The following is a 19,041-nucleotide window of genomic DNA, read 5'->3' on the forward strand; positions in this document are numbered from 1 at the left end:
TTTCTGCAGTGTGACTCATCTTCAGCATACAACACTGGGGCAGTGTAGCCAGTGTGCGAAGGAAACCCTGCTAGCAAGGCGAGGAGGGTGAATGCTGTTGACAACAGCCTTGCTGACGTTTTTTTCTTTAAGAGCTAGGAAACGCTGGCCACCTCCAGCCTCGCTGCTGGCACCTTCACCCACTACGGCTCGTACGGGTGGTAACTGTGAGGTAACACGAAATGGCCCCCGTGGCTCTTGGTTGATAGGCGGGCCATACCACTCCTTCACGCGAACAGCATCGCTCGGGGGCTATGCTGAGCCCTGGGATAGCAGGAGGCTGCGGGCAGACCGCTGGCCAGACTTCCCCTCACCTCCATACCAACATCCCCTCCGCCTTTGCCCCTCTTCAAAATGGCGGCGCCCCTCCCCTCAGCACGGCGCTTGGGCCTCTCTACCCTCCTCGGAGGTGCTCCGCTCTCCTCTCGTTGGTGCGCGTCCCCCGCCCCGCCCCGGAGGCGCCGTTTGCGCGTGCGCAAAGGTCCGTGCCTTTACTTCCGCTGTCGGCGGCCGCTTCCGGGCCCCCGTTCCTTGGTAACAATGGAGCAGAAAATGGCCGCCTGAGAGGGGAGGCAGGGCGACGCTGCGGCTTCTTGGGGACGGACGGAGCGCGGCGAGCCGGCACCGAGCCCGCTGAGGACCGGAGAGAGCAGCGGAGCGAGAGCTGAGGAGACGGCGGCGGGCGGTGAGTGCGGAGGCCCGGACGCGGACGATCAAGATGGCACGGGGAAGGGAGAGGCCCAGGCCCAGGGGAGGCGGCGGCGGCCTCCGCCCGACGCTGGAGGCGGCCGGGGGACGCAGGCTCCTTAGCCCCGCTGTGCGGCCCCACTGAGTGGGTTGCGGGTGGCCGAGCCGGGCGGGACGGCCCAGGACTCCGCGGAGCTCGGCGGGCCGCAAACGCTTGAAGTGGAGCGGGGCCGTGCTGGAGCCGGGGGCCGTGATGGCGGGGTGCCCGAGGCCGTGCCCTGCTGCTCTGGATGAGCCGGGTCCCGTCGCCGCGGGGATTTCTCCACCTTCTTCTGGGGCGCGTGATGGAGGAGAGCTATTGGGGCTCCTCTACCACTGGGCAGTTGAGTGGGCGGGGGGCTGGGAGAGGGGGAGGTAACACTGGAAATGGTTCTTTTTGGGAGAGGTGGGGTGGGGGAGGATTACAGGCACCGCCCCAGGCTTTGTACTGCTTAGGGCCTGCTTTGGGATTCCCGGCTCATCAGGTCAGTGCTTGCAGGTTCCTCGCATTAAGGCAGGAGCCCTGTTGGGGGAGGTGAGCGGGAGGAATTCTTCATACCGTTGTGCCTTTTGGGAGGGTCGGGATCATCGCATGACCCATTAAAAGCTGTTGTGATTGGTATTACTGTCTTATTGTTTCTCTTCACTTAGTCGTGTAACATTTATTCTGTTACCTTGTTTCCTGTGCGAGTTTTTCCTTCCTTTTTTAATACTGTCTACTGACATTTGGAGTCTCTGTTTACTGTATTTCAAAACTGTTGTCAAGTGTAACAGTACGATATCACTTTACTTTCAATTATCAGCCTTAATGGAGGAGTAATATCAAGTTGTATAACATGTTCTTTTTAAGGTTCATTATTTGTTTTGATTTTAGTGCGTAATAGGAGTTTGACTGAAGATTTCACAGCACAAGTACACTTTTTAAATTGAATGTTCTTGTTTATCTGTTTTTCAAGATGATAGTCATGAGGAGCTTGTAAATAAGGATTCAGCTGGGACTGTATACAGTAGGGCACTTGCATGCATGATGTGTTTCTCCTGTCCATGTTAATAATATTGGTTGTTTTCCAGTTGTAAGTTGTCATGACAACTTACGAGACGCTCCAGTACTACTGTGTTCCGTAATGTTAGTTGCAGTGACTCGATCAAGTGACTTTAGGCAGTTAATCATCTGAACTGAGAGTCTGATGCTTAGTTTTGTTGGCATGACCAACTGCCATTTAAAAATGACTGCATTCCCTCTACAAGTTTACCATTTTAGAATGAAATTAATTGTAGTTTGGACTTTTGTCACTTCTGCTGCTAACAAGGGGCAGCACGACACACATCATAATAAGAGATGTTGGTTATATTGGACCACTAAGCATAACAGTTACTGTACAGTATTTTGCTCGTCAGCAATTCTGACTCCATAAATGTTTTCTCACTGAGAAACCATGAGCATTTTTTCAAGCTTGTAGTTATTGTCAGCTGTATCAAATTTATTTTCCATATTACTCAGTACATGAACATACCAAGGTGTACTAGAAAGCAGTGCTGTAAGTTTCTGGTCTTCGTTACGTGTTTGTTTTTTTTTTTAATCAGTATTTCTAGGGGAATGAGTAATGTGATCCTTAAATGGAAGTGTTTTTAAAAACACCCATGTATTAATGTACTTGGCTACTTTATTTTTCTGTTCCCTATCCCCATGGAAGTGTTTCAAAATACGTTCCTTAATCTTGGCAGAATGCTTCTCGTTGCAGTGGAAGTGTTGCACTTTTTTTTTTTTTTTACAGTTATAATTTAATGACATTTACTTCAGCTCATAGGTTGCATTTGAATCCAGCTTAATGGAGTTTAAGGAGTTACTTGGCTATTCTAAGTATTTTTTAGAGATTTCAGTTTCAGTGAGGCTTTTTTGCAGTTGTCTCAGAATTGGTGAAAACTTATTCACTCTTTAGTTTGAGAAACTTAATGTTGAAGGGATGAGGCAGAACTTGAACCTCTGTTATATTTTTTGTGGTGGTCTTGTGCATCTCAAAGCTGATACTTCTGAACGATGCAGTAGTGTAACAACTTCAGAGAGAGGACTTCTGTATGGTGAAATGGGCATAGCCTGAAGCACTGTACAGACTCAGTTTTGCATTTGCACAGATTCTTAGCTACTGTTAAAATCAGAAGAAATACACAAGGCCATGTTTCCTTCATGCTGTTGAGATCTGTACTAACGAGGCACTGGTTAGCATCTTTGCTATTTGGCAGTGTTGAAGCTCAGCTTTTTACTTCCTTCAGTTGTACAGTCTCATGAAACCCTCTGATGATAATTGGTTGTGTGAGAAAAGTCAGCATGCACTTTCTCTTAATTTAGTAACTTAGAAGCATTTTACTTAGAGCAGTCTTAATTTCAGTATGCCAGGTGCTTGTGCACGTGATCTTGAGCTTGCCTTAGTTTGTCATCAGAAACTGAATCCATCAGAAATGGAATGCAAGTCTTGCAGGTAGGTTTTTAATGTCAAATCAGTTTTGCTTAATTTTTTCCCCCCATTTTTATGTTCCTTGGATGCTAGACAAGAGCAGCAACAACAAATCCATGCACTGGATTTCTGACGTGGGTTGTATTTGTAGTGAAATTATCACTGTTGTATTGGCCTTTTAGTAGAAGCTGCATTAGCAGTTCCATGAGAACGTGAGAGTGAATGTAGAGCTGGGTTTTTCAGTGGATTTTTATTGGCTTTGTGCTTTCAGTAAACAGAAGTTCTCTTTCCTCAGAAATCAAAACACGGTGTGATGGGCATCGGTTCTGTGGGTACAGCTTCCTTAGCTGTCAGTCCTGTTTACGCTGCTGTCTTTCAGTGTCAGCACCAGTTACTTTCATGCAGAGTATTACTTCCCTGGAGCTTCAGCCTAGCTCTCCTGCCTGCTGAGCCAGCAGGAAGATCGCTGCTGGGGGAGAGAGCGGTTTTGTGAGACTTCTCCAAGTGCAGGAAAGTTGGTAACTCGAGTGTGCTGAGCTTTCTCTGAGGTCACATCACCTCAATTTGAGCAAAGAAGCAGTACCATCTTAATTTTATTTTGAATTTCTATGTGAAAAATGCTGTTTTAATAAGTCTAGGTTGTAAAATGTGATTTTGACAATCCTTGTTGTCTTATATTCAGAGCTCCACCTTCGTTCCCATGTGCTCAATGTTCTGAAATTGCGAAGTTCCACCCTTCTGTGTGGAAGGTAACAATAAACCTGTAATGAATTGCTACATGTTCTAGATACATTTGAAGTGGGGACAGTGGGCGCTTACACAGTGAGATGGCAAGTGTTTCATTCCTTCATACCGGTCTGTTCTGTCAACATGTTTTTATTATTATTATTTTCAGCAACTGGTCTGTAAAATTGTTAATTTGCTTTCTGTTATTTAAAATGTATGTTCTGAATGACATTTTGCTTTGTGGGCTTTGCTTTGAAACACACTGTAGTGATGAATTATCTGAATCCATGTTTAACACTTCATATTAAGCTGGCATTTAAATTTTATAGCGGTCGTAGAAGACATTTTCTTTCAGCTACCAGAAAGAGATGTGTGCTCCATAGTAATTTTTTGAGGCAAAGAGGGCATAAGGGAGTTCTTGAGTGCTTGGAATTTGTAGTAAGTTAGTAAGCCATCTAATAATTGCATAGACTGTCAGAGTGTCTGTAGAAGGCAAGAGTAGCAGAAAAAAGTGTATCCAAAATTCCTGATGCAACTTTGCAAACTTGAAAAGTTTGTTACTAATCTACATGTTAGAAAGGATAACAAGTTAATTGTACTTATGCTGTCATAGCCTTCAGTCTCTTCACAAAAGACTTGTGTAGCTGTAAAAACAAACAAACAAAAAAGCAAAAATCTTGATGTAATGAAGCTCCATGTATCATGCAAACAGCTGTTTGATTCTACTGTTTTATGGTTTCTTTTTTCTTTAATAATAGGATTCACTGACAGTTCTTGCTTATATTTTTGAATTTGTAATCTTGAGTGATGAAATATTTAAGATGAAGATGGACTTCCTGTTATGTTTCTTTCTGCCAGTTTTGAGTATTGAGAAAGCAGGTACTGACTAGCATGGAAGCTATTTCTTCTAGGAAAGCCTGGTGCTTGGACTGGGGAAGATAGAAGGGAGTTGATACTGCATGTGAAGCTGGTTCTGTTTTTGCTTGAAGAACCTGGAGTACCAGAAGTGCCCATTATAGCTCATTCCTGTGTCATTTGAGAAAGGGAATGGGAGAGACTTATGTCTGAGGCTGGTCCTGCCAAATGTGGTGGTATGTTAGAGCTGCTGGAGTCAGAGTTCACAGAAAGTGTTTTCAGCAGACAGCTGGGTTGCTCTTCTTATGTAGAGCTAAAATGCCCTTGAGGTAGCTTCAGTGAAATCAGGGAAAAAATAGTTAACCTGAAACAAGCTAAAATTAAAATGAAAAGTATTTCTGGCTTCCACTACTGAGTTGCTTCTTTGAGTCAAAGGCTTTGATAATTACTGCAGGCTGAATGCAGGTAGGCAAGGTGCTCTACTGGTTGAAGTATCTAATTAAGACGAGGCTATGAATCATAAATGAGAAATTAGCCTTTTGCTGAGCACATCTATGAGATGCTTATTCATATTGCCAATCATCCTCTTTGTGTGCACAAAGGTATTAATCGTGTTGCTGGAACATGAGGTAAGTCAGGAAGCGTGTAACATAAAGGGCACTACAAATGCTCACGTAATGTTGAGGTGCTGGTAATGCCTAGATGGGAAAGTTTTGGAGGAGATCTTTGCACAGCTAGCTTGTGAGTTTGATTTGCTTCTGCTATTTAACTAATTAATTGCCTTTCTCTTCTCAAAAAAGGTCACAAATCTAATGAAGATTTTAGGCTTAAGGTACTGTGTTTTCTTAGAACCCTGCAATTCAAGGGAATAGATCTAGTGATTTATCACGGACTTTTGGTTTTCTGGGAAGTATGGTCCCTGAGTGCTAAGCAATATGGAGACAGTGTTACTGCTGAAAGTAAATGGGCAACTTGAGTATTTTAATACTGCCTGCTGTACCACTAGGTCTTTTAATTGGTTGTAAGTTGGATTTTGTTTACACGTGACTTGTCATAAGGAAAAGGTAAAAACAAAAAACAACAGAAAACTTCTTGTACTGTGTTCTATAAGAGTGATAACTTTGCATTGCTGAAGGAATACCTAAAATCTTACATCATCCCTGTCCAAAGAGCATAACATTACTTCCTCTTGAACAAAACAATGTAATCAAACACTGGGGGCTTGCTGTGTTGCTCCTGTGGCAGCAGTGGAGCTGTAGCTCATCAGTTGTGCTCTGGTATCTATCTGTGTGACTGCTGGAGTGTAACTGCAGGGAAGGTCCTCTGCTGACTTGTCAAAGGATGGGAACACCAATTAGGAGTTCACTGCTGTTAATGTGTCTGAGTATTCATTCACCTGCAGAAGAATGGTTTTGTTTTTAAAAAAAGTTTATTCCAGCAGTGGCTCAGTATGCTATCTTGTTTTGGGTAAACTTTAAGTGATTTTTCCTCTTTCCTATAAAGAGATTTTCATTGCTGGATATCTCAGCTACAGTTGGCAATAATCAACAGGTCTGAACTTCCTACTCGCAGATGTGACCTTCCCCACCCTTTGTAAACTTAGTGCTGACAAGAGAGGACACTAAAGGAGGAAATACTGATTCTTTTCACTTGAACAAGAATAAACCAGTAGAAAAGAGAAACAAGAGTTGAAGCACACCTGCTTATTAGATAATCAAATGCTAGTCATTCTTCTGAAAGTTAATTGCATACCTGCAGATTTTCCTTCATCAGGTTTCCCTATGTTGCTGTAGTCAACTTCCTTAAGCCAGTAGTAATTTTCTGCAATGTGTAAGCTGAGAGCAGAATCCTGAATGAGGAGTGGGTTTTCCATTTGATTCTATGATTGTGTGAGGCTCCAGCTTGTCCAAATAGGAGTGGAGCGATATGCGCTCCCGCCATGGAGATCTGCTGGAGGATGTGTGACCTGCAGAGTCGTACTGAGACAGCAGGAAAAAAAACTCAGAATGGCTGAGTATGTTCTATCTGGTAATGTAGAGCTGTGCAGCGGTGTAGGAGATGAGCCTTGGAATGGCCAGAGCGTGCAGTGAAGAGAAATAGTGGTAGAAGCTTCAGAGCAGAGACCCTGTTTTCCATTTACTGGTTTTAGTGTCCAAGCTCTAGTTGGAAGAATGTTGGCCTGTTTGCTATCAGTGATGAGAAAGGGAGAGTGTTGTTGCATATGTTTCTGCCCCACTTGTCTTCATGGACAAAAACATCCTGTAGGAATTCATAGCATTTAGAGGACATTGAAGGTAAATGATGTGAAACGGGGGTTCAGTGGGCTAGTGTGCTCTGTTTTGCTGGCTCATGTTGGGAAGGTATAGTGAGTTTGGCACTAGTGGAAATAGCCCTACTGTAGATGGAACTGATTATCAAAATCTCAGCTCTAAGGCAGTTTTCTTGGCAGGAGTATTTTTTCTATATCAGCCAATGGCTGATCTTACAGTTTAAGAGGGAAGATGAGAATTGAAGGTGGAAGAAAGGGGAGCAGACCGAACCAAATAAGACTTTGCAGTACTCTCAACATTCCCTTAAGGTTGGCTGTTGAAGTGTACACAGTGGTAAAGAAGAGATGATTTTTTCTCAGCGTAACTTGTTTTGGCACTTTGTTCCCCTGATCAAGAATAGCTTTCACTTTGTTTTCTGAAAAAGCCTTTGTATCAAGGAGGCATTATATAGCCAAGGCGCCTGTAAATATCAAGTAGCAACTATTTTGAGGGAAATATTTTATAAGTAACTTTTTGCTGCTCCTATCCCTTAGTAGGCTATTGCATTCTCTGCTTTGTTGACTTTGCTTTATCTCCTTTAATAAGTTTAAAAAAAAAAAAAAGGGGGGTGGGGGGCAATGCTAGTTAGAGTTGTAATCCATATTCCTAAAATTAATGCATCTTTCTGGGTTTTCTTTTGGATTCAAGTCCCTAATTCTAGTCAGTGTTCAGATGATTCTTGTAAAAAGCAGCTTTGACTCTCTGATGTTCTCTTGGAATGAATATGTCTTGAGGTTAGTTAGGGTCATAATTCTGCTCCAGAAAGCTTGTAAAAAGCTGTTTGAGTTTCAAGCAAGCTGTGTTCTTGTTAGAAGGATGTGTCTGAGATCTGAAGGGTGTACAGATTTTATAGCTGAGCCCAGTCTGAGCTGAATTTACCTGCTGGATCTGTTGTGCAACTTCCCCTGTGAATGGCTTCATTTATCAGTCTGTTTGACACTGCATCACATGCAAGTCTTCAGACTGTACCAGAGATGTAGCTGCTAGGCTGCCATTTGAGACACTAGCAAGCAGTGTGATTGCTGCTACTTTTTGATTTTAAAAAAAAAAAAAAAAAAAAAAAAGGCAGAAATTAACAGGGCAGAAGGCAGTGACCTTCCACACCTGTAACGGGGGGCCGTCGAAACATTTGTGCCTTACTGTGACTAACCTGAAAGCAAGCTTTACTGTGTTAGAATTCAAGGTAGGATAGGAGTAACTGTTTTCTGATCTGGAAGCCTGCAGTAGTGGGTTGGCCTATCCTGTGGTATTTTGTACTGTCCCCTGCTGGGGATACCAGTGCCCTTTAATTTTCACTGTAGCAGCAGAAATAAACTGCTCTTGGAGATTCCACATTGCTTCTCTCCTGTGGAGAAACACTAGTGTAGTGGGACAGCTGTGCTGGCATACAAAAAAAAGTTACTTTTTGCTTTAGACAGATGTCTAAGTGCTGAAAATTTTCCAGTAAGAAGGAAAAGCTTTATTCTTCTGGTATTTTCATGTCACATGAAACATGGTTTGAATGAAAGGAGCATTTTTTAATGGGGAATATTATTATAGAGCTTTTTAGCATGCAGAGGATTAGCGTGCTAATCACCTCTCTGAGTAACTAGATTCTACCAGTTGTACAGGGAAATTCTTAATGTTGTGAATAGCAAGCCATAATGATTAAGGAAACTTCATTTGATGTATTTGCATGGTGTAACCAGTGCCAGAATGTCTCCTGCATTTGCAGGTATTTTGTTTTAATTTTGATCAAATACAGACATTGTGTTCATGAATTACTTTTTTGTTTTGAGACCTTGTGGCAGATCTTATCGAAATGAAAAACAAAATGAGGAGCAGATGAGAGTGAATGAATAAGTTCTTGGTAGCATAAGTTATGACATGTATATACACACTGGAGTTCTGGCATGCAATTTGTTTTGTCATCAGCGTCAGAAATTCACTAACTACTAAAACTTGCAAGCAAATTCTTCTCTTGACATGAAACCACAGACCTGATGTTCCAACCCCCCCCCCCCTTTTTTTTTTTTTTTTTTTTTTTTTGAGGAATCTTTTAGCCCTTGTTGTGGGTTTCCCTTTTTCTTTTTCCATGTACAGTGTTCTGTTGCATCTTCGGACTCATTTAAATCCTAAATAATCCAGTAATTCTGTTTAAAATTGACTTGGATTTTGAAGAAAGTCTCTCGTATTTGTCAGCGAACTAGATTCCTGTTTTCTTTACCATAGTGAAGGCAGAAAGAAGGGATGAATGTTTAATTCAGTCTTAGAGCTGGAGAGCATAGTCATGGGTGCCTTGTACCTTGTACTGTGCTGTTGTATGGCAGTGAGGCACTGTTTGTGCTTTGTTAGGTAGTTGTAGTAGCAGGAGTAGCTTAGGGTAAAGAGCAGGCAGCTGTAGGCAGCTAATAAACTGATAACATTTCTTGTGTTTGTACTTGTTACTTTTTTGAATGTTGGTAGTGATGGATATTGTTTGTACTTCCTGAAGTGGGCAAATATTTCATTTGTGATCTGTGTTGTGATGCAGCTTACCTTACCTGAAACTTGATTAGCAAAGTCTTTCTCCTTAGAATTTAATGGTGAATAATGTATTACCGATTAGTCACATCTAAATATTGTGATCTGTTTCATTAAGTTAAATGAAGGATTTTTTTTTTAATTTTTTTTTTTTTTAGACATTATTCCATTTGTCAAGATGGAAAGCTCAGATTCTAGTGATAAAGGAAATATTGATCAATCAGAAGCACAACGGCAGAGTCAGCTGGATCGCTTAGATCGAGAAGAGGCTTTCTATCAGTTTGTAAACAACCTGAGTGAAGAGGACTACAGGCTTATGAGAGACAACAATTTGCTAGGAACACCAGGTATGTAATGCTTGTGTATGTCCATCATACAATTACTTGGAGGTGATTTGTCTTTTTCTGTTCTCCCTAATCTCTTTCACCCATTTAGCTCATGTGCTGCAGTTGCGTTCCATGTTAGGGAGTAGCTTCCTGCCAGTTTATGTGTCCTCAGAATAGAGGGGTTCACTGGCTAGTGGAGAGAGAGTTGGGATGGTGTGGATTCAGCAGGTACAAAGATCTGCTGTTCATACCTCTTGATGGGAACTTCCAGAACTGACCCAGTTATGGCTGCTTAGACTACTTTGATAGAAAAGTAATCACCTTTAAGCATGTGTGAAAATTTCCTGTTGGTGTTAGGAGTTCATAACTAGGCTAATTAATCTGGTACAAGATTCTGCATGGGTGTTCTTATGTCTGTTTTCAATTGACTTATTACTTTAAACTGGCTCTTTATAGAGTGATGCCTAATTGAAGCCAGTTATAATTTAAAACTAATTCAAACTTCTTTTCATGCTTGTCATTTTTTTTTTTTTTTTAAACTCTGGGCTGTCATTTAATTGGTATAGGATGAAAAAAAAATATGCTGATGAGCTGTAGAGGTTGCAGTACAGTACCAGAAAGCCCATCCGTCTTTTAATAGGTTGAAGCTGTTAGATCCTTCAGCTTCAGCAAAGCTTATTTGGGACAGTGGTGCTGAAGAGTTTGAATTCCCCTTATAACTAATTGCTTGGAAGTCTCATTATGGCAGGATTTAATTAAAACAAAGACAGTGGCTTGTACCTTCTTTAGAAACTTCTGATAATGTTTGCCATACATATGATTTGGAAATATTTTTGGAAAATTTTGCTTATTTTCTAAGGTGAAATTACTGAAGAAGAGTTGCTGAGAAGGCTGCACCAAGTTAAAGAAGGTCCGCCACAGCAAAACAGTGATGAGAATAGAGGTATATACAGTATTTGTGAAAACTCTTAACTTTAGCACCCCATACGGACCTTAACTTGAGTGCAGGAGTGGAACAAGTTAAGCCTAGGCAGGTGCAAGGTGAGCTTTGCTTCAAAACTAACTGAACGTTATGTCTGATATCTGCTGCAAAGAGCACTTTGGGACAGATTTCACCCGTAACACATCTGTTACTTGCAGCAAGCTAAAATTTCATTTAGGTTTCTTTTCCTTATCTGCTTTTTAGATTGTTTTTCCTTCTTGACTTCTGCTCCCTTCTGGGGTACTTTCTGCCAATTTTTGGTTGTTTTTTTTTGTTCTCGTTCTTCCCTTCCAAGGGTACTCTATTGCTTTTATTATCGCCTCTCAAGAGGTTGGTGGTGGATTCTTGGAGTTTGCTGCCAGGGTTCATTCTTAAACGAGATGGGTTGCTATAAATCTGTTCTTCAAATGAAGACTCAGGACAAACTTACCAAACTCTCTGCTTAGCAGTCACTAGATTGCTCAGTTGTTTGGAAAGAAAAACACAGAATATTGATGTGACACCTGAAATACAGCTCTCCATTTCTTTACAGTGAATAATGTGTTACTTTGATTTGGCTGCCATGTGATGGCTGCAGCCTGTCTGTATGTATTAGAAAAAAGGTCCACTCCTGCTTCCTTACCAGAGCTCTGGTAGATAAGAACTATGATGCTATTTCTGAAGTCACAATTACATTGGATAGAGTCAAGTGCTTCTAGACAATCATGTTTTAAACTATAAGCAATTATTTTCTTGGAAAAGATCACTCCAAAATTAGCTCAGTACTCTAATTTTGGTAGTTCCTTGTCTTTTTTTACAGGTGCAGAGTCCACAGAAGATGTTTCAAATGGAGATTCTATAATAGACTGGCTTAATTCAGTCCGACAGACTGGAAATACAACACGAAGTGGGCAGCGAGGAAACCAATCCTGGAGAGCCGTGAGCCGGACTAACCCAAATAGTGGTGACTTCAGATTCAGTTTGGAAATAAATGTCAACCGTAATAATGGGAACACAAATCCTGAAACTGAGAATGAGCCATCTGTAGAGCCTTCCAGTGGGGAGGATTTGGAAAACAGCCAAAGTGACTCTGAAATTCCAAGGTCTGAATCACCATCTGCAAGGCAGCCTGGATCAGAAAGGAGCACTTCAGAAGAGTTAACTGAAGAAGCTTCTCCTAGAGGGCAGAGGAGAGCGAGAAGTAGGAGCCCAGAACAGCGGAGAACACGGGCTAGGACTGATAGAAGTAGGTCACCTATTAATCCAGTGAGTGAGGCTCCTCGCAGGTCTCATCACAATACATCATCTCAAACGTTTGACCATTCAGCAGTGAATGAAGCTGAGGGAAGCTCTAGAACTAGGCAGCATGTGACACTAAGGCAGCATGCAGTGGGGACTGAGATTCCTAGTGAAAATGCAGTTCTGTTTTCAGCCCCTGAAACAAGACCTGTTCCTCAAGCAGCAGGTTCTTCAGAAACTAATGGTGCCAGTGAGTCTGCAGCTCCTGGACAGAGGCCTCCTACCATAGTGCTCGACCTCCAGGTGAGAAGAGTTCGTCCAGGAGAGTATCGGCAAAGGGACAGCATAGCCAACAGAACTCGGTCCCGCTCCCAGACTCCTAACAACACAGTCACTTACGAAAGTGAACGGGGAGGGTTTAGGCGTACGTTTTCACGTTCAGAACGGGCTGGAGTGAGAACTTATGTCAGCACCATTAGGATTCCTATTCGTAGAATCTTAAATACAGGCTTAAGTGAGACTACGTCAGTTGCAATTCAGACTATGCTAAGGCAGATCATGACAGGCTTTGGAGAGCTGAGTTACTTTATGTATAGTGATAGCGATGCAGATCCTAGTGGCCCAACTCCAAATCAGAATGTGGATGCTTCTGAGCCACAGAACGGAGGGGGTGGTAGTTCAAGCAATGAAAGTACAGATGTTAGCTCAGGGGAGGTGTTTGAAGGTAGTAATGAAGGTGGTTCAACATCTGGTGCCAGACGGGAAGGTCGGAATACGAGAGGATCGGTGACGTTTGAAGAAAGCGGTTCTTTACCATTCCTTAGCCTAGCACAATTTTTCCTACTAAATGAAGATGATGATGACCAACCAAGAGGACTCACCAAAGAGCAAATTGACAACCTAGCTATGAGGAATTTTGGTGAGAGTGATGCTCTGAAAACATGTAGTGTGTGTATTACAGAGTACACGGAAGGAAACAAGCTTCGTAAATTGCCTTGTTCTCACGAGTATCACGTCCACTGCATCGACCGCTGGTTATCAGAAAATTCCACTTGTCCCATTTGTCGCAGAGCAGTCTTAGCTTCTGGTAACAGAGAGAGTGTTGTCTAAATGAGATCTGAACTTATGGCTAAGCAGCTAGTGTAATAGTGATGGGCAAAGAAGTCACTTCCTTTATGGCCACTTTTTGAGTGGTAACTCAATGTATAGTAATTACTTGGAGTGAATCTTCCCTCATGAAAGAATTTTCTCTGAATTCAAGCATTTAAAATTGGAAAAATTGATTAAGGTTTTCAAGATCTAGTCGGTTTGTGTGATGAATTTCATTTGTCCAAAGACATCTACTCACTTAAAAATACTTCTTTATGAAGAGTGCTAAGTTCTATCCCCTTACTCCTCCAGTCCAATAAAAAGTTTTTCCTCAACATTGTGCTTGTGAGTAGTCTTTCTGGGAAGTCATCCCAGCTAAATGCGCAAGAGTCATAGAGGAATTTTTGCAAGAAATCCAACTGACTGAAAAAAAAAAAAAAACCCTGAATTTAATTGCATACTTGAAAATACTTTTGATTTTCATACTGGGTTAATATTGGACATGTCTGTGTAAATAACACTAATGTTAGCCCTTTCCCCATCACTATGGCACGCTGTAGGATGAGCTGTTAGCTTAATTGGGATATTTATCTTGTTGTGGAAATATAAGAATTGCCTATGCTTGTTTAAATAAAAAAAAAAAAATCTGTTTTAAAATTGTAAAGCTTTTTTGTAGAAGCTCAGTACTTTTCCAATGCACTGTTGTATTAATGCATTAAGAATTAAAATTGTACCACGCTTAGAAACTGAGAATGCTTTTCATACAAAACCCACCACAGAGAGAGCAAACTAAATACAAGAGAGCTGCTTTTGTGACTGTGTACCTGTCAGGAGCAGTGCATATCTGTGCTATTGATGTGAACAACTACTGTGACGTACAAGTGAATTGGACACTTAATTGCCTTTAAAAAATTGAAGCAGAATGTTTATAGCTGCAGTGTGTTGGCTCAGTAATGCCACCCAAAAAGATGATAATAATTAGTAACTGTCCTAACAGTTCCTTTGTGTGGTTACTAATATGTAATAACACAAACCAATGTGCACCAGTTCATTTGGTGACATGTATGCCCTATTTTTGTATTTTTACTTGAAATTTGGAGGTAACCCTATGTAATTCTTCAGCAGACATATACTGGCAGTTTGGGATTTTTTTTCCCCGCTCCAGCTTCAACAATATTAGTAATTGCTGGATCTGTTTAGTGAACATGCTGATGGGTATCCACTGTTCATAGCCTGTGACTCAGTGCTGCAAAGAAATAAGTATTAACTGGAAAAGAGATTCATTAGTAGAGTGCTAGATTAAATATGAAAACTATAACTGATTGCAGGAGTATATTTAATGTTAATCTTAACATTGGCTACGTTTTGAGAAAACATCTTTATACTCCTATTGAAAAGACTGAAATCTTGAATTCAAAAATATGTATGTGGCATATAGAAATAGGGAATTGGAAAATGTATTGCTACCTGGATGTGGTGGCCCTGCAAGAGCAGGAATCAGACCAGCTGGACTCAAAGGTCCTACCCAGTCTGGGATTCTGTACCTCAGCTAGCATTGTGTCAGGGGGAAGTATCTCTCCTCTTCAATGAGCCATCTTTGTTTTATTCTCTAGTGACTTTTTTTTTCTAGCCTGTATCTGCAACAAAGAAAACAGTGTATTTTTAATCTTCAGAGTAGTAGTTCAAAAGGGATATGAACTGCTCTTGGTGGCTATATGGGAAATACTGCTTGCTCCTCAGATGACGAAACCAAAGCTGGCCTACCTTTTTTCCCTGATTAAAACACATTTTTGGTGTGTTATAGTGGTGGTTGCATAAAATATAGTCTCTGCTCTAAGCCATTTTAATGTCTCATCAGCTAGTTAAGGATTTCACAGCATCCCAGGATTCCAAATTTTTTTTGTATGTGCATTTTGTGGTGTTTGGCTTAGTGGGAAACCCTGACAGGCTATTGAGCTTGCTTTCCTCCTGTTGGGACATCATCTTGGCAGAGGGAATACACATGTGGTGTCTTTTTTTTCTTTTTTTTTTTTAACAGAATAAATAAGCTCATTCTCTTACTGTTTTTCCCTCTGATATGCATCTCTGTAAAATTGGAAGTTAAATATTAATTTCAGGTGCTGACTCTTAATGAATGTGGGTAATACATTTGATGCCAAATCTTCCTCAACAAAATAACACTTCTGATTTTCTTCCGGTAGCATTCACATAGCAAAAATGTGCTATCAGTTGTGGTTGCCAGTAGCTTTATTGTCTTACTGGAGTCTGGAATTAGATGGGGAAAAAATGCTTCTACGCACGAATGCCATTTTGATTTTTCCAAATCTGGCATTTATTTCTGAGGTTAAGGATGGTGACCAGAAAGAAAGGAGCCCACTAGAGCTAATTAAGGCGAAGCACAGCTGTGATGCGTGTCATTCAACGTAGCTTTCTTTTTAGTGTTCTGAGTTTCCAGTAACTGTATACTTTGGAAGACTCAACTCTACAGTTTTGTTATAGCTTAATAGTGGCATGCCTTAACATTTTATCTTTCTGTAACAATAGCAACTAATAAAATGTTGGAGGTTTCCCAAATGGTACCACGAACAAATAATTTATCGTAGGATGGCTTGGATTGGAAGAGACCGTAGAGATCATCCAGTCCCAACTCCCCTGCCGTGGGCTGGTTGCCCCTCACCAGCTCAGGCTGCTGGGGCTCCATCCAGCCTTGCCAGGCATGGTGCACCTGTAGCTCTGGGCAGTTTGTGCCAGCATCTCGCCGTTTTCTTAGTAAAGAATTTCCTCCAACATCTGATTTAAATCATCCCCTCTGGTCCTGAGAATTTAACCTCAATTAAGAAGCCCTTGAACTGTAATGTTTTATTTGCCTTTTCTGATCCCGAGCGCACTAGCAGTGCTGGGGACATGTTGCCCAACACCTGGAAGAGTCGGCAAGAGGGCAATTGCTGATACAGCAAATAGCTCCATGTTACTGACTTATCTGTCAGAGTCTGCAGCAGTTCTGGGGAAGAGTAGCATCCCCACTACTCAGAGCTGTATCTGGAAGCTCGGTGTTCACAAATGCCTTTATGCTGTACTGGAAACACCGTGTGTTCTGCATCACAGTCGTAGAGCTGAGGTCTGGCAAGAGAAGTTCCAGAGTGCTGCTTTTTACCCTAATGCCCTGAGGTAATTTAATTTCTCTACTTCTAAAGTTGTATTGCAGATAGGAAAAGTCAATATTTACATTTCAGTCGCTAATAAAGCATCAATTGCTATAATTTAAAAGGTTCATAATTAGCCTATTTTACAGCTTCAAAGTTATTTTAGCATTGGGCGTTTGTACCCATTGCTTCCCTCTTTCTTGGCTTTGCAGATGGAATGCAGCAACTTGCCTCATAGTTACAGCCATATGAAGGGCTGAAATGGCCAATTTGATGACTTTCAGATGTCTGAAAGAAACAGGAGCAGAGGCAGCCCCGCTGCATCAGCTGCCTGCTTCCTAGTGCCACCTTGTGGGAGCCTCTCAGCCTTCTGCGGGGCCGTGATAAAGCCAGCTCGTCGCTTGCAGCAGCATGGTTGCTTTTGTGTTGAAGGCTTTTGCTTAATTTTGGAAGGGGATTCGCTTTTGTCGCCTGCCTCGGTAGTTACGGTGGTGTTTCCAAGCAGTGAACCGCCCGTGCTGCAGTTGTGAGTACCTGGCTGGCTGGTGGGTGAGCTAAGTTCCTTTCTTCGGAGACAGCTCTGTGTCTGTAGGACCTCCACACGCAGCTGTGAAAGCAGTCACAAAGCCAAAGCCTACAAGAACGCATGGCACTGTTCAATTTCAGGGTGATTCGATAGATTAGCTTAAATTGCAAACCGATAAGGAGTTGTGGGTGCTTTCCTTTTCCCTTTAAATCAGGTCGTTATCCATTCAAAAACTAAGGACTCGTTCCTGGTGTTTGTTAGATTTCCCTTTTACGTGTCTGCTTTTTTATTACCTACAAGAGGTTCGGATTTTTTTTGTTGCAAAGAACTTGTAGGCAGCTAATTGACTTGTTTTAAACATGGTTTCATTACTGTAGCAACAGCATGTGTAGAAATTACTCGTTAAATGTTTAAAGACTTTTAGTAGGAAGTATTAATGTGCGTGCACAGCAGCTGCACTAACGTGATACTCTACCAGTTTTGAAGGAGCCATAATTGTCCATTGTGTCAACTTGCAAACTAATGTATTTCCCACTAATGTTGACACAATGGACCGTAATGACTGTCATTCCAGTTTCCTGTCAGTTAGCTGGATTATGCAAATATGTCGGGCCAGAGGACTGTTTCCCTGTCTAATTGCAGTGGATGTTTATCTTGTGATGGTTGTCCACACAATGGGGAGGGTTCCGCATGGTGTCTAATCAGAGAATCTAGCTGGAAGATGAGAGAAGGGCTGGCAGGGCTGACCATGTCTGTGAAGAGTAGCAGCTCGATGTTTTCTGAGTCTCCCAGCGTCGCCTTCGCTGTCACACCACAACACAGAGGTCCATCCAGTTGGCTTGAGCTGCAGCCTTACCTTTGGTTTGAGATCCCTTCTCTTACAGTAGTGTGTATGTTCATGCTGCCCGATGTCTCATTTTTCTCACCGTCCTCCTGCGGGGCCTTGGGTTGCACGATGAGGAGATGTAATGGTGTTTGGAGCTGATGAGGAGCGCAGTTGTTACGGGCATCTGCCCGCTCGCTTTGGGTGAGAGTTGGCTCGGAGCCACGATAAGTGAATTTATAACAAATTCAGAAGTGTTTCCAATCACTGCATGCACCAGGCTGTTTGTTTGCTCTTGACTAGAGAGGGAAGAAAGAGGGTGAAGATTAATGATAGCTTACCCAAAGTACATTAAAGTTGTGTTGTGTTAAAAAAGAAAATAAATTTGCATCTGTTAAACCAGGGCTTCCCAACTTCTTTTTGAGGTATCCTTTTTTTTTTTTTCCTCTTCTTTTTTTTTCCTCTTACAGGGAAGCATAATTTTGGATTTCTTTTGGTTATTTTATGTGGTTTTGATCCTTTAGCTGAAATACCTGCGCTCCCTTCCTGAATCTCACTCTGCTGTAAAGCTGTTGGCTGGGAAGCCCTGAATTCAACTGAGAATGTAAGAGATTTTTTTTTTTCTTTTTTTCCTTTTTTTCTTTTCTTTTTTTTGGTTTTGTTTTGTACAGTGCTTTACATCTGTTTATACTGGACTTGTTTAGTACAAAATGGTACTCCGAGGTCATCGGACAACAGTTCGATCAGGTTTGATAGCTAATATTTAGGAGGAGTTTGTTCCCTATGTAAGATGTCATAATGCAAATTTAAATAGACTCAATAAAATGCATGAAGTGATAATTTTGTGCTTGATCATCACTCCTTGGGTTTATTCTTACACTGGGAATGTGCCGGAGTAAATACTGATGGATGTGGTAAAAAATGTATGTGCTTTTCCCTTGAAGCTGAAAAGACCTGGAATGGTACAGAGTTAAGTTCTCAGAAGAGTTTATTGCTCCTCAGTACAGAAACCAGAAGCAATAAATCTATGTACCAGACTTGTGTAAATCTGTCAGTGCACAGCATGGGGCACCAGAGCTGTCAGTTATCTTTCAGGCGGTAGCCGTGACTTTTATGGGTGCCCATCAGGGACCAGCGCTTAGTGCTGAGTCCCACTGGAAATACACCGAACACCTCACGGTGTTTGTGGCTTTCATAAGCTCTCACATATGGCTAAAAGCTTCGCCCTAAATTTAGTAGCTGATGTATGTGCAAATGCTTACTTGAGTGGGAAGGAAATTTTGTAGGGTGTGGGAAGCTTGGAAGCTTGCTTTATTGCCGGTGC

The 19,041-nt window shown here is 41.8% G+C and overlaps 1 protein-coding gene across 2 annotated transcripts; it reads left to right on the forward strand.

Annotated features, from left to right (window-relative positions):
- The first annotated feature begins 537 nt into the window (after positions 1 to 537).
- On the forward strand, positions 538 to 18,557 carry RLIM (ring finger protein, LIM domain interacting). Of its 2 annotated transcripts, XM_052672878.1 has the most exons (4): positions 538 to 724; positions 9,769 to 9,957; positions 10,796 to 10,879; positions 11,718 to 18,557. In XM_052672878.1, exons 2-4 carry the CDS (start codon positions 9,789 to 9,791, stop codon positions 13,244 to 13,246), a joined length of 1,782 nt encoding a protein of 593 aa, XP_052528838.1. In that variant the 5' UTR covers positions 538 to 724; positions 9,769 to 9,788; the 3' UTR covers positions 13,247 to 18,557. The 2 variants fall into 2 exon arrangements, with proteins under 2 accessions (XP_052528838.1, XP_052528839.1); XM_052672879.1 differs by lacking the exon at positions 10,796 to 10,879.
- The last annotated feature ends 484 nt before the right edge of the window (positions 18,558 to 19,041 follow it).

The sequence above is a fragment of the Tympanuchus pallidicinctus genome, unplaced genomic scaffold (genome assembly GCF_026119805.1).
Source record: "Tympanuchus pallidicinctus isolate F22 unplaced genomic scaffold, pur_lepc_1.0 scaffold13, whole genome shotgun sequence".
Taxonomy (NCBI): Eukaryota; Metazoa; Chordata; class Aves; order Galliformes; family Phasianidae; genus Tympanuchus; species Tympanuchus pallidicinctus.

What these genes read in the sequence shown, in the direction of transcription:
- RLIM (XM_052672878.1), top strand. Translation starts at nt 9,789, where the DNA reads ATGGAAAGCTCAGATTCTAGTGATAAAGGAAATATTGATCAATCAGAA. An exon ending in CAATTTGCTAGGAACACCAG is followed by an intron (nt 9,958 to 10,795) that starts GTATGTAATGCT and finishes TTATTTTCTAAG; the next exon opens with GTGAAATTACTGAAGAAGAG. An exon ending in AAACAGTGATGAGAATAGAG is followed by an intron (nt 10,880 to 11,717) that starts GTATATACAGTA and finishes CTTTTTTTACAG; the next exon opens with GTGCAGAGTCCACAGAAGAT.